Below are 14,467 nucleotides of genomic sequence, written 5' to 3'. Positions count from 1 at the left end.
CTCCTCCTTCTCTCTTCCTCCCTTCTCTCCTCCTTCTCTCTTCCTCCCTTCTCTCCTCCTTCTCTCTTCCTCCCTTCTCTCCTCCCTCTCTCTTCCTCCCTTCTCTCCTCCTTCTCTCTTCCTCCCTTCTCTCCTCCTTCTCTCTTCCTCCCTTCTCTCATCCTCATTCACCCTCCTCCTTCTTCTCTCATCCTCATTCACCCTCCTCCTTCTTCTCTCTTCCTCATTCACCCTCCTCCTTCTTCTCTCTTCCTCCTTCTCTCCACTCTTCCACCCTTCTGTCCTCCTCCCTTCTCTCATCCTCATTCTCCCTCCTCCTTCTCTCTTCCTCCCTTCTCTCTTCCTCCCTTCTCTCTTCCGCCCTTCTCTCTTCCGCCCTTCTCTCTTCCTCCCTTCTCTCTTCCGCCCTTCTCTCTTCCTCCCTTCTCTCTTCCTCCCTTCTCTCTTCCGCCCTTCTCTCTTCCTCCCTTCTCTCTTCCTCCCTCTCTCTTCCTCCCTTCTCTCCTCCCTCTCTCTTCCTCCCTTCTCTCCTCCTTCTCTCTTCCTCCCTTCTCTCCTCCCTCTCTCTTCCTCCCTTCTCTCCTCCTTCTCTCTTCCTCCCTTCTCTCCTCCTCCCTTCTCTCCTCCTTCTCTCTTCCTCCCTTCTCTCCTCCTTCTCTCTTCCTTCCTTCTCTCCTCCTTCTCTCTTCCTCCCTTCTCTCCTCCTTCTCTCTTCCTCCCTTCTCTCCTCCTTCTCTCTTCCTCCCTTCTCTCCTCCTCCCTTCTCTCCTCCTTCTCTCTTCCTCCCTTCTCTCCTCCCTCTCTCTTCCTCCCTTCTCTCCTCCTTCTCTCTTCCTCCCTTCTCTCCTCCTCCCTTCTCTCCTCCTTCTCTCTTCCTCCCTTCTCTCCTCCTTCTCTCTTCCTCCCTTCTCTCCTCCTTCTCTCTTCCTCCCTTCTCTCCTCCTTCTCTCTTCCTCTCTTCTCTCCTCCTTCTCTCTTCCTCCCTTCTCTCATCCTCATTCACCCTCCTCCTTCTTCTCTCTTCCTCCTTCTCTCCACTCTTCCACCCTTCTGTCCTCCTCCCTTCTCTCATCCTCATTCTCCCTCCTCCTTCTCTCTTCCTCCCTTCTCTCTTCCTCCCTTCTCTCTTCCTCCCTTCTCTCTTCCTCCCTTCTCTCTTCCTCCCTTCTCTCTTCCTCCCTTCTCTCTTCCTCCCTTCTCTCTTCCTCCCTTCTCTCTTCCGCCCTTCTCTCTTCCTCCCTTCTCTCTTCCGCCCTTCTCTCTTCCGCCCTTCTCTCTTCCTCCCTTCTCTCTTCCTCCCTTCTCTCTTCCTCCCTTCTCTCTTCCTCTCTTCCACCATTCTCTCATCCCCATTCTCCCTCCTTCTCCTTTTTTTCCTCCTTCCTCTTCCTCCTTCCTCTTCCTTCTTCCTCTTCCTCTTCCTCCTCCTCCTCCTCCTCCTCCTCCTCCTCCTCCTCCTCCTCCTCTCCTCCAGATCGACGCTCTGATGTCACAGCTGAAATCCATAAGCTCCAGCGCTGAGCCCCAGAAGAGGTGAGAGCAGCTCCATGGTGTCCCCATGTTTGCCACAGAGTGGAGGATTCTGGGTAATGTGTGAGCCGTTTTCCCAGCTGTCAGATATTGGGTGTCTGAATATCACAGCTGGAGGGATATAATGGTGAATATTGGTGTCTGTCCTCTGTCACCCCCTGACCTTGTTGTACCCCCTCCCCTCCCCCAGTGTCATCGTGTCTCAGTGGACCAGCATGCTGAGGATCGTGGCCGTACACTTGAAGCGGATCGGACTTTCTTACGCTACTATTGACGGTTCTGTCAACCCCAAACAGCGCATGGATGTGGTGGAGGAGTTCAATGTAAACCCCCAGAGACCCCAGGTATGAGATCACTTCCGGGACCCCAGGTATGAGATCACTTCCGGGACCCCAGGTATGAGATCACTTCCGGGACCCCAGGTATGAGATCACTTCCGGGACCCCAGGTATGAGGTCACTTCCGGGACCCCAGGTATGAGATCACTTCCGGGACCCCAGGTATGAGATCACTTCCGGGACCCCAGGTATGAGATCACTTCCGGGACCCCAGGTATGAGGTCACTTCCGGGACCCCAGGTATGAGATCACTTCCGGGACCCCAGGTATGAGATCACTTCCGGGACCCCAGGTATGAGATCACTTCCGGGACCCCAGGTATGAGATCACTTCCGGGACCCCAGGTATGAGATCACTTCCGGGACCCCAGGTATGAGATCACTTCCGGGACCCCAGGTATGAGATCACTTCCGGGACCCCAGGTATGAGATCACTTCCGGGACCCCAGGTATGAGATCACTTCCGGGACCCCAGGTATGAGATCACTTCCGGGACCCCGACCTCCCTCTATCCACTTATCAATGGACACGTCTCTCCTATGTGTAAAAACCTCTGGGGTATTACTAGAAGAAATACTTAGAACCCCCAAATTATATATATAAAAATATTTTTTTTTTTTTTTTTTTTTTTTTATAATCTTTATTTATCAAAACAATTTTACAATTTTTTACATACAAAGCAAAACATATACACATCCAATCAATAAAAAGGACCCATTATTCAAACTCGGAATCCTCTTCTGTCTCTATGTTGGTCGTTACAGAATTGCTTCATGGATGTGTATCCCATATACTCAACAACCATACCATAACCCGTCCCCCCATCATACACAACCAAAAAAAAAAAAAAAAAAAAAAAAAAAAAAAAAAAAAGAAGGGGTTCTATCCCTCCCTCCCAAGGGGTCCCCTCTTATTATGTTTCGTTAGGTTCCTCAGTCATTCTGAAGAGCTGTGTAGAGGCTCTAAACTCTCTCCATCTAGACCATGTACTTAATATCTGTTTACTTAACCCTTCTTCTAACACTTTTCTCTCTTCCAGAGCACGCATCTCCGCCATCTCCCGCTCCCAATCTATCATGGAAGGCGCACTTGTGCTTTTCCAATTTCTAGCTATAATAGTTCGTGCTGCTGTCAAGAAATATTTCAATAATCCTTTCTTTATATTTTTCAGTGATCCTGGGATCATAGATAATACCGCTACTTGTATATCCGGATATGCATCGATCCCAGTCATACCACTATAAATCTCAAAAATTTTTTGCCAAAATGGTTGGATTATAGAGCAATAGAACCAAATATGTGACATTGTGCCCTGAGCTTTAAGACATCTCCAACATTCTTCCCCGTGAACGGGATTTATCTTATGCATATCCACAGGACATTTATACCATCTGGCTAAGATTTTATAATTCCTTTCTTGATGTTTAGTAGATAATGAAAGTTTATGAGTTACCATAATAGCCTTTTCCCATTTTTCCCTTGGGATATCAATCCCAAGCTCTACCTCCCACTTCTTAATATATGGTAACTCCTGAATTTTATTTTCTGAGCTCAAATATTTGTAAATCTTAGATAAGACATGGAGGGGTCTATGTTCTTGTATGAGAACTTTCTCTAGTGATGTCAGGGGCCTATCCAGTTCAGATTCTTTTATCAGAGATGAAATATATCGTTGGAGTAGTCCATATTGCATCCAATCCTTTTTATATTCTCCACCTATAGCTTCCAATGGAAGGATTCTATTTCCTTCCATTGTTTCTACTATTCTGGTATCTTCACATCTTCTCCATTTAAGGAATGACTTGGCTTCTAGTGCCATTGGAAATTCTGGGTTGCTAAATAATGGGGTCATAGGACCTCTATAAGTAGATCCCCACCCTCTCTTTATCATAATATCCCATACTTTCAATGTTGATACGACTAAAGAGGGCATAGTGCCCTCCGAAGGTCTCTGCCCTCTTTTGATCCAAGGGAGTGATTTCAACTTGAGGCCTGTAATCTCTTCCTCTAGTTTTATCCATTGTTTACTATCCCTGTTGTGGAACCAATCTACTATTCTAGTTATAAATATAGCTTTAAGGTACATTATTATGTCTGGTAGGGCCAGACCGCCATCTTTCTTGGTCTTATTTAGCACTATTCTGCTGATTCTGGGTGTCTTGCCCGCCCAGACAAACTGCTCAATCGCTCTACGTAGTTTTTTCAGGATCGTTGTTGCGGGAAAAATGGGAATTGTTTGTAGAGTATATAATATTTTAGGGAGTATATCCATTTTTATGATGTTGATTCTACCTATCCAGGAAAATGTCCCTTTTTCATATTTTTGTAATGTATTTATTATTTTTTGTACCATCGGGACGTAATTATATTCCTGTAATTTGTTCAAATCTGTGGGGATATATGTACCAAGATATTTAATTGTATTAGCCTGCCATTTAAAGGGGAAATCCTTTCTAAGCAGCTCCACCATAGTATTTGACAAATTAATATTCAGTGCCTCAGATTTATTGTAATTTACCTTAAAATTACTCACTTCCCCAAAACGTTTAAATTCTGATATCAAGTTTGGTAATGATATCAGGGGGTTTGTAATATATAGTAGTATATCATCGGCATACACCGACATCTTATACTCTACATCACCCACTTTAATTCCTTGTATGTCTTTATTTTCCCGGATCGCAATTAATAAATGTTCCATCGCTAGTATATATAGTATAGGGGATAGTGGACAACCCTGTCGGGTTCCATTTGTTATAGTAATTTCTTCCGATATGCCACCATTTGCTCGAATCTTAGCCGTTGGGTTCTGATATAGGGCCATTATTTTGTCCAACAATACCGGACCCAACCCCCATTGTACCAATGTCTCTTTAAGGAAGCTCCATCCCACCCTGTCAAATGCTTTCTCAGCATCTATTGCAAGTAAACAGGATGGGATGGAGCCTCTCTGTACAAGTTCCATCAGTGTGAGTGTTTTCAGTGTATTGTCTCTTGCCTCTCTACCCTTTACGAAACCTACCTGATCTAGGTGTATATATGCGGGCATCATGGGGGTGAGTCTATTCGCGATTATTTTCGAATATAATCTTAAATCAATATTTGTTAAGGATATTGGCCTATAGTTGCCGCATAAAGTAAGATCTTTCTCAGGTTTTGGTATGAGTGAGATATATGCTTGTAAACTTTGTGGGACAAGAGGCACCGTTGTGGACACTACATTAAACGTCCGTTTAATAATGGGGGTGAGCTCTTCTTTAAATAATTTATAGAATCTTGGGGTAAAACCATCCGGACCTGGGCTCTTCCCTGGTACTAATGATTCGATTACCCTTTGTATTTCACTTTCTGAAAATTCCTGTTCTAGCTGCGTTACTTCTGATGGTGTTAATATGGGGAGTGCAGTTTCTTTGATGTATTGGTGGATATCTTGTTGCAAACCCACTGGGTTATCAATAGCCTTGTGATTAGATATATTGTATAGTTTTGTATAAAATGTCTGGAATTCTTTTAGGATCCCTTTTGGGTCATATCTCATATCCCCTACTTCTGTCTTGATCTTAACTATGGGCGAGGTTTTACACCGATTTTGTAGGGCTCTTGCCAGGCGTTTACCTGGCTTATTGCCCTGTTGGTAGTAAAGGGCACGGTTATTATCTCTTATACGTAGTGTATGCTCATTCAGCAGAGTTTGCAATTCTGTCTTCCTATCTGTTAATTCTAACAAAATTTCACGTGTTAAGCTTTGTTTATGTTGAGCTTCTATTTCCGGTATTTCCTTTAATAAATGAGTTATTCTATTGTTTTTAATTTTTTTCAATCTGGCCCCATGTTTAATGAATAATCCACGGATCACACACTTTAGTGCCTCCCATTGAATCGGTAGAGGAGTAGTGTCTCCAATATGGTCCTGTGGGAAATTCATTATTGCCTTCCTTATTTCTAGTACACACGCCTCATCGTATAGCAGATTGTCGTTAAGCTTCCAGTTTCCTCTAGCAGTTTCGCCTTTGAGTAAATCAAGTGTCAGAAATATTGGCGTGTGGTCTGACCATATAGCACTGCCTATTTCGGCTGATGAAGTGATTGTCACTCCCAGTTGATTGATCAGAAAGTAATCAATACGATGATAAGACCCATGGACATTTGAACGGAATGTGAAATCCTTCACCCCTGGGTGTAACGCCCGCCAGATGTCGACCAGTTGGTATTTTGCCATAAGTTCTTTAAATTTCTTTTTTTCTTTACTTGTCTGTACAATCGAGGGTGCTGTGGTATCTACACTCTTATCCAACACAAAATTGAAATCCCCACCTATTATAGTTATCCCCTCTACCTTTTCCATGAGCTCACCAATCAATTGTGACCCTGTTTTAAGCTGATTTTGATTGGGTAGATATAGATTAATGAAAGTAAATTTTTTACCATATATACTGAGTTTAAGTAATATTGCTCTTCCATCCTTATTACACCATTTTTCAAGCACTTGATGTGGTATTGTCTTATGTATTGCAATGGATACGCCTTTCGACTTAGAATAAGGATAAGAATCATGATACCATGTATTGTAATATCTATTTTGCAGATTGGGAATGTGATCCGTGCGGAAGTGCGTCTCCTGAAAAAAGACAATCCCAACCTTCTGTTTATGGAGAGAGTATAGAACCTGAGACCTCTTTGATGCTGAATTAAGACCCCTAATGTTATAAGAACATATTTTCATTGTTCTTTAATACCAAGAGAGGGAAGAAGGGAGAAGGGAAGGGAGAGAGAAAAAAAAAAAAAAAAAAAAAAAAAAAAAAAACAAACACAACCACACTCACCCACACAAAAACCCTAAACTATTGACTTATATAAAGTCTATCTTACAAACAGTGTAAGTTCCCTCTACTAGGGGAGACAGACACCGACGACCAAAATCTGCCGCTCAGTCAGAGACCGCAGCGATCGCACGCCGCATTCTAGATGCTATTACCTTAAATCTTTAATCTCCTATTTTCTTTCTATCCCCTCTTCTTTCTTTCTCTTTGCTCCCCTCCAAAAACGGGCAAAGAAAAAAAAAAAAAAAAAAAAAAAAAAAAAAATTAAAAAAAATAAAAAAAATTTAGGGAGCATATGGATAGAAAGGGGGTGGGGGAGACATCTCAGAGGTATACTTTCCCACTCCTGTCCTATATAACATTTGCTTATAATTGCTTTAACTCGGGAAGAGGTGTAGCGGGAGGGGAAGAGGAGAGGGGAAAAAAAAAAAAAAAAAAAAAAAAAAAAAAAACTCTTACTTTTACTCTTTTTCCTTCCCCTTTAAAACACCTCCCATCTTTACGCCCAGAGAAAATCATATGTTGTATTACTAACCATTGCTCCAACCTTGCTGTATAGGATAGTTCGTATAACAAATTATACTATAATAACCAAAAACCAGCATCTAATCTTCACTATTCCGTACATCTTGTAGTAAATAAGAGAAAAAAATAAATAAATAAATAAACTCCTCCCATCTTTATGCCTGTAATAAATCCTAAATTGTATTACTCTATATTGCATAACAATCTTATTAACATCCCCAATAACTATACCTTGTTATGTGATAAATACGTGAATCAAACTATATAACCACACCCATAAATCAAAATCCGTTCCATATTATTTCAAATTTCCTAAAATGTATCAAAAAAAAAAAAAAAAAAAAAAAAAAACCCCCTCCTCCCATCCTTATACCTGTAATAAATCATAAATTGTGTTGCCCTATATTGCGAAACAAGCTTGTTGATATCCCCAATATCTATACCTTATAATGTGATAAAATCGTGGATCAAACTAACACTCATAGACCAAAATCCATTCCTCACAGTTCCATATTTCCTGAAATATAAAAAAAAAAAAAAAAAAAAAAAAAAAAAAAAAGAGCCCACCTCCCATCTATTATCCCCGTAGTGTATCATACATCGTGTTATCCTATATTGCAAAACAATCTTGTTAACATCCCTATTATATATACCTTGTTTATGATATATTTCGTGCATCAGATTAAGTAAAAACAACTATAAACCAGGGTCTATTCCTCATTATTCCATATTTCTTGTAAAAAGAACAAAAAAAAAAAAAAAAAAAAAAAAAAAAAAAAAAAGGGGTGGTCTTTATTATCGTCCCCAATGACTAATATAATGTGTAATAATTTATGTGAATCTACTTGACACTGTATGCAACAAAAATTCTGCTCCTCCCTAATCCGTGCTTATTGCTTACAAATGTCTCTTACTCTGCCTGTTTCATTCCCCCAGCTATGTGTACATATCCTAACCCCACTATTACCAGTAACCTATCCCCAGTGTTTGTGCTCTTTATAACATAATATATTAAAAACTATTCACTAGTGATGTGCCAAAAAAAAAAAAAAAAAAAAAAAAAAAAAAAGACCCCATCTACCCCATTATATCATTTCCCTTATTGGTATTGAACATTCTTTATCTGAACCATTAGTTGTACTTATGTTAAAGTAGTAAATCAGATCTAGATATTACAAAAAATAAATAAATGAGTGAATAAATAAATAAATAAATAAAAATAAATAATAATAATAATGATAAATAAGCAGCCCCCTCTTCCCCTTGCTTCACAGTCTCTATCTACCCACTATCTTAATCACACCGAGTTAATTAAGTCTTCCTCCTGTGAATAATGTCATATTATATACTAAAAAAAAAAAAAAAACCTCCCCCAACCCCAGTCCATCTGCAAGTGACCTATTAGGGCTTTCTGAGTCCTTTCGTGAACGAAATAGGCCAGTCTGGTAATTCTACTGATGGTAACTTAAGAATTGCCAGAAACTGCGGTAGATCTTCCAAATCACTAAATACAGCCGTTAGTCCTTCTTTCTGTGCCTGTAATTGAAATGGAAATTTCCATCTATATTGTAAGTTATTTCTTCTTAGTTGTTCCACCAGGGGCTTTAAAGCTCTTCTTCGGTCCAACGTAAATTTTGATAGGTCTTGAAATAGCAGCAGTGGATCTCCCTCATGCTGGATATTTTTATTCTGACGTGCTGCAAACATGATTCTATCCTTTATCTGAGCGTAGTGCATTTTGCAAATGACGTCCCGTGGTTTACTCGGATCTGTTCTCCTTTTCCCCGCTACTCTATGAGCACGGTCAATTATTAGGTCTTTTATTTCTATATCCTGGGTTAATTCCTGAAAAATTTTCTGGAGTGTTGCTGTCAGTTCTTCTGTGCTCACGTCTTCTTTTAACCCTCTAATTCTGATGTTAGATCTTCTACTTCTATTTTCTTGCTCATCCAGGCAGTTAATTAGTTGATTTATTTGCTTTTCTTGATCTTGGGCACTATCCTTTATGTTAATTAGTTCTTGTTCTGTTTTTGAGATTCTGGTATCTAATATGGCTGTTTTTTCTTGTGTGGTTTTTATGGTTGTCTTCAGTTCTTGTATCTCTACTTTATATGAGTTTTCCAATCTTTGCACATATTGATCCATATCTGTCCTAGTTGGGAGAGATTGAATGTATTGTCTCAAATCCCAATATTCTTTACCCCCTTCTCTTGGGTCATTAAGTGAGCCTGTTGTGTCTATTGGTGAGCTGTTTCTAGGGTGATCTATCTGCTCTTCCTCTGATGATCTAGATGCCCCCGAGACTTCCGCAATATTTGAAATTTCTTGTGATGTATGTAGAGCTTGAGTTACACGGGGGGATTGTAGCTGCAGTTGTTGAAAAATCTCTTTTATATCAGGTGTTTGTGTAGTTTGTGCCCCTGTAGGGTTTTTATCTTTGATTTTTGTTTTGTCTTTCCTTTCTCCTTGAGATTGTGGTGTTTTGTTTCCTTTCTTGGGTGCCATGTTTCTGATAGACCTTGTTTCTTCTCTCTCCTCCCTCCTCTCTCTCCCTTTTTAACCGCTTATTAACCTTTTAGTGTCCTTTTTAGATGACCAGACTATATAGGGTAGTGTACATCACCCTTTAACCTCCTAGATTGAGATTAGAGATGCTGAACAGTTCTATTGGATAAACTCTATTATTAAAACACACTGTAGAATATTATTTGTCCAGCTCTTCTTCCAGTATTATAATCATTTGCACCAATCCCTTTAGTTCATACAGCATCCCTTTTTCAAAAAGAAACTAGTAATGTTGTCTCAGTCCACAGTATTTGTGATTTAATGCAGTCTCTATGCCACTTTAAACGTTACTTTATAAGACCATGTGCATCTTTAATCATACCTAGTCTCTGGCATCTTCAGTCTCCTTACTTTTTCCCTGTAGCCCAGCAACTGTAGGTTATAGGAAGGTAGATCTCCCGGTCCTCCTGATCACTGCTGTTTGAGACCCTTGTACCGCCGCCGGAGTGTGCGTCTCACGAGCGAGCCGCCCCTGCCGCCTGCATGAGCAGACACGCCGAGGCACTCGCCTGTCTCCGCGCTGACTCCTGGCTTCGTCTTCGGTCTCACTCCCAGCACTCCACAGGTGACGTTTCTTCCCGGGGCTCTCGATCTCACCCTCCTCCTGCTTTAGCTACCTTTGCTACTGCTTGATAAGTCGCTCCATTGTCGGGGATAGCCTTCGGCTGTTTAACTCAGGTGTCTAGGCATTTGAATCAGCCGCCCAGACCATCCTGAACTCCAGCGTCTCCAATCAGTGCAGCGTGTCAATCGCTCGACCTCTCTAAACGGCCATCTTGGGCGTCAACTCCTCCCCCCATAAAAATATTTTTTTATTTTTTTTCATTCTTTAGCAGAGGCCCTTGAGAATAAAATGGCAATCGTTGCAAATATTTTAGGTCACACTGTATTTGAGCATTGATTTTTCAAACGCACTTTTTTTGGAAAAAATTCACTTTTAATAAAAAAAAAAAAAAAAAAAACACACACAAGATGTAACCAGATTTTTTTTTTTTGTAAAATATAAAAGATGATGTTACGCCGAGTAAATAGATACCGAACATGTCAGGCTTTAAAATTGCGCCAAACTATTGTACTTAAAAATCCCCATAAGTGATGCTTTAAACATTTCTACAGGTTATCAGATTAGTTACAGAGAAGGTCTGGTGCTAGAATTATTGTTATTATTATGTGTGGTACGAATACATATGTGGGCGGGACCTACGTGTGCATTCGCCACTGGTCATGAGCACAGGGGCTGGGGGTGCTTTTTTTTTTACTTTTTTTTTTTTTTTTTTTTTTTTTCATTATTATTCATTTGATCACATTTGTTTCATTTTACTGTCCCTTTAAAAAAAACATTTTCTTGATCCCTTTTATCGCTATCACAAGAAATGTAAACATCCCTTGTGATGGTAATACCACATGACAGGATCTCTTTATGGAGGACCAAAATCTCTTCTCTACAATAGATAGAATGAAATAAAAAAAAAAAAAACATCTAGTAGTGCTTTAAAAAAAAGCTTCTCAGATCACTTTTAGTGGTTTAGAGAATTGCTGGGTGAAAAAAAAAATACGGGATGTCGATGCCGCCCCAGTATTCCACTTCAAACCAGGAACGTCGTTTGACAATGACCCGATATGAAAGTGATGAAATCAGACAGGTCTTCATTAAGTCTCTCTGCTGGCCAGCAGGGCGGAGCGCTCATCCAGAATGGTGTACAGACACCTCCATTCCTTCTCTAAGGGGATGTATTTATGGTCTGTCTTTCTCCTGTGTAGGTGATGTTGGTGTCTCTGTGTGCTGGAGGAGTCGGACTAAATCTGATTGGTGGGAACCACCTCTTCCTATTGGACATGCACTGGTAACGCCCCATTTCCTCTGATCCCCCAACTGCACCACCTCCTGGTGCTGACCGCACCCTTCTCCTATTACCTCTACTTACCGCACTCTCCTATTCCATCCCTCTACTGACCGCACTCTCCTATTCTATCCCTCTACTGACCGCACTCTCCTATTCCATCCCTCTACTGACCGCACTCTCCTATTCCATCCCTCTACTGACCGCACTCTCCTATTCCATCCCTCTACTGACCGCACTCTCCTATTCTATCCCTCTACTGACCGCACTCTCCTATTCTATCCCTCTACTGACCGCACTCTCCTATTCCATCCCTCTACTGACCGCACTCTCCTATTCCATCCCTCTACTGACCGCACTCTCCTATTCTATCCCTCTACTGACCGCACTCTCCTATTCTATCCCTCTACTGACCGCACTCTCCTATTCCATCCCTCTACTGACCGCACTCTCCTCCTATTCCATCCCTCTACTGACCGCACTCTCCTATTCCATGCCTCTACTGACCGCACTCTCCTATTCCATCCCTCTACTGACCGCACTCTCCTCCTATTCCATCCCTCTACTGACCGCACTCTCCTATTCCATGCCTCTACTGACCGCACTCTCCTCCTATTCCATGCCTCTACTGACCGCACTCTCCTCCTATTCCATGCCTCTACTGACCGCACTCTCCTCCTATTCCATCCCTCTACTGACCGCACTCTCCTCCTATTCCATCCCTCTACTGACCGCACTCTCCTCCTATTCCATCCCTCTACTGACCGCACTCTCCTCCTATCCCTCTACTGACTGCACTCTCCTCCTATTCCATGCCTCTACTGACCGCACTCTCCTCCTATTCCATCCCTCTACTGACCGCACTCTCCTCCTATTCCATCCCTCTACTGACCGCACTCTCCTCCTATTCCATGCCTCTACTGACCGCACTCTCCTCCTATTCCATCCCTCTACTGACCGCACTCTCCTCCTATTCCATCCCTCTACTGACCGCACTCTCCTCCTATTCCATCCCTCTACTGACCGCACTCTCCTCCTATTCCATGCCTCTACTGACCGCACTCTCCTCCTATTCCATCCCTCTACTGACCGCACTCTCCTCCTATTCCATGCCTCTACTGACCGCACTCTCCTCCTATTCCATGCCTCTACTGACCGCACTCTCCTCCTATTCCATCCCTCTACTGACCGCACTCTCCTCCTATTCCATCCCTCTACTGACCGCACTCTCCTCCTATTCCATCCCTCTACTGACCGCACTCTCCTCCTATTCCATCCCTCTACTGACCGCACTCTCCTCCTATTCCATCCCTCTACTGACCGCACTCTCCTCCTATTCCATCCCTCTACTGACTGCACTCTCCTCCTATTCCATCCCTCTACTGACTGCACTCTCCTCCTATTCCATCCCTCTACTGACCGCACTCTCCTCCTATTCCATCCCTCTACTGACCGCACTCTCCGATTCTATCCCTCTACTGACTACAGTGTAATGAAGCAAAGAAATGATTGGGAGAGTTCTCAGTCGTCTGTGTCTGTGTCTGATTATCTACCTCCCCCTTCCCCTCAGGAATCCGGCACTGGAGGACCAGGCGTGTGACCGCATATACCGTGTAGGACAACGCAAGGACGTGGTGATACACAGGTCAGAGGAGTCCTCCAATGCGATCACAGCAAAGGAATCGCACAGACAATGTATTACTGACATACACAGGGGCCACATCCTATTATCGTAGCTCCACCCCTCCCTTCACATCCTATTATCATAGCTCCACCCCCCTTCACATCCTATTATCATAGCTCCACCCCTCCCTTCACATCCTATTATAGCTCCACCCCTCCCTTCACATCCTATTATCATAGCTCCACCCCTCCCTCTACATCCTATTATCATAGCTCCACCCCTCCCTTCACATCCTATTATCATAACTCCACCCCTCCCTTCACAGCCTATTATCATAGCTCCACCCCTCCCTTCACATCCTATTATCATAGTTCCACCCCACCCTCCGTGTCGTCCTATCATAGTTCCACCCCTTCCTTTCGTGTCCTCCTATCATAGTTCCACCCCTTCCTCCGTGTCCTCCTATCATATATCATATCACCTGTAATCACTCTGTGCTGCCCCCTGCAGGTTTGTGTGTGAGGGGACGGTGGAGGAGAAGATCGCCCAACTTCAGGAGAAGAAGAAGGAATTGGCAAAGAAAGTCCTGACCGGAAACGGCACCACCTTCACCAAACTCACCCTGGCCGATCTGCGGCTGCTGTTTGGGGTGTAACCTGAGTAGTCGCTCTATCAGTGGTGTAGTGTGGTGATCGGGCGCTGGGTACGCTGGTCTGCCCCTCCCCCCCACACTACATCTGGGGTGGGCTCCGGACTTAAGTTGGATAACCTGTTATTTATCTGTTTGGGTGCCCTATGAGTGTTCCTGAAAACACTACGCGGCCCGTGAGCGTCGCCGTCTGTATTATTTATTTTATTATTTCTGTTATCTGTGTTCTGTGTAATAAAACTCAACTTTTATAATGTTGGTGTGTTTTCTGTATTATTATAATTCGGTGTCTGGGGGTGAGGATATACACTACTACATGGGTGGCACTATGGCTTAGTGGTTGGCCCTTTTTGCCTCGCAGCACTGGGGTCCTCCGTTCAGATCCCAACCAGGACAACATCTGCATGGAGTATGTATGTTCTCCCTGTGCTTGTGTGGGTTTCCTTCCGCACTCCAAAGACATGCCAATAGGTTCATTGGTGTCAGAAACCATGAAATCAGACCAAAACAGAAGTACACTTATATCACACTTGTTTAATAATAAAAGTAAACAGAAGAAACATAGTCAAAACACAG

The 14,467-nt window shown here is 42.8% G+C and overlaps 1 protein-coding gene across 1 annotated transcript in view; it reads left to right on the top strand.

Moving 5' to 3' along the window:
• TTF2 (transcription termination factor 2) overlaps positions 1–14,147 on the top strand; it is a gene marked incomplete at its 5' end in the record, with an annotated part of 38,219 nt that extends 24,072 nt beyond the window's left edge. Inside the window, 5 exon segments of the mRNA XM_073617573.1 lie at positions 1,475–1,533; positions 1,721–1,874; positions 11,539–11,621; positions 13,189–13,263; positions 13,753–14,147. Coding sequence (XP_073473674.1) covers positions 1,475–1,533; positions 1,721–1,874; positions 11,539–11,621; positions 13,189–13,263; positions 13,753–13,897 — 516 coding nt within the window.
• Positions 14,148–14,467: the final 320 nt, after the last annotated feature.

This window comes from Aquarana catesbeiana, linkage group LG02, assembly GCF_042186555.1.
Source record: "Aquarana catesbeiana isolate 2022-GZ linkage group LG02, ASM4218655v1, whole genome shotgun sequence".
Lineage (NCBI taxonomy): Eukaryota > Metazoa > Chordata > Amphibia > Anura > Ranidae > Aquarana > Aquarana catesbeiana.
Note: the sequence above shows the minus strand (reverse complement) of the source record. Positions and strands in the feature narration are given on the sequence as shown.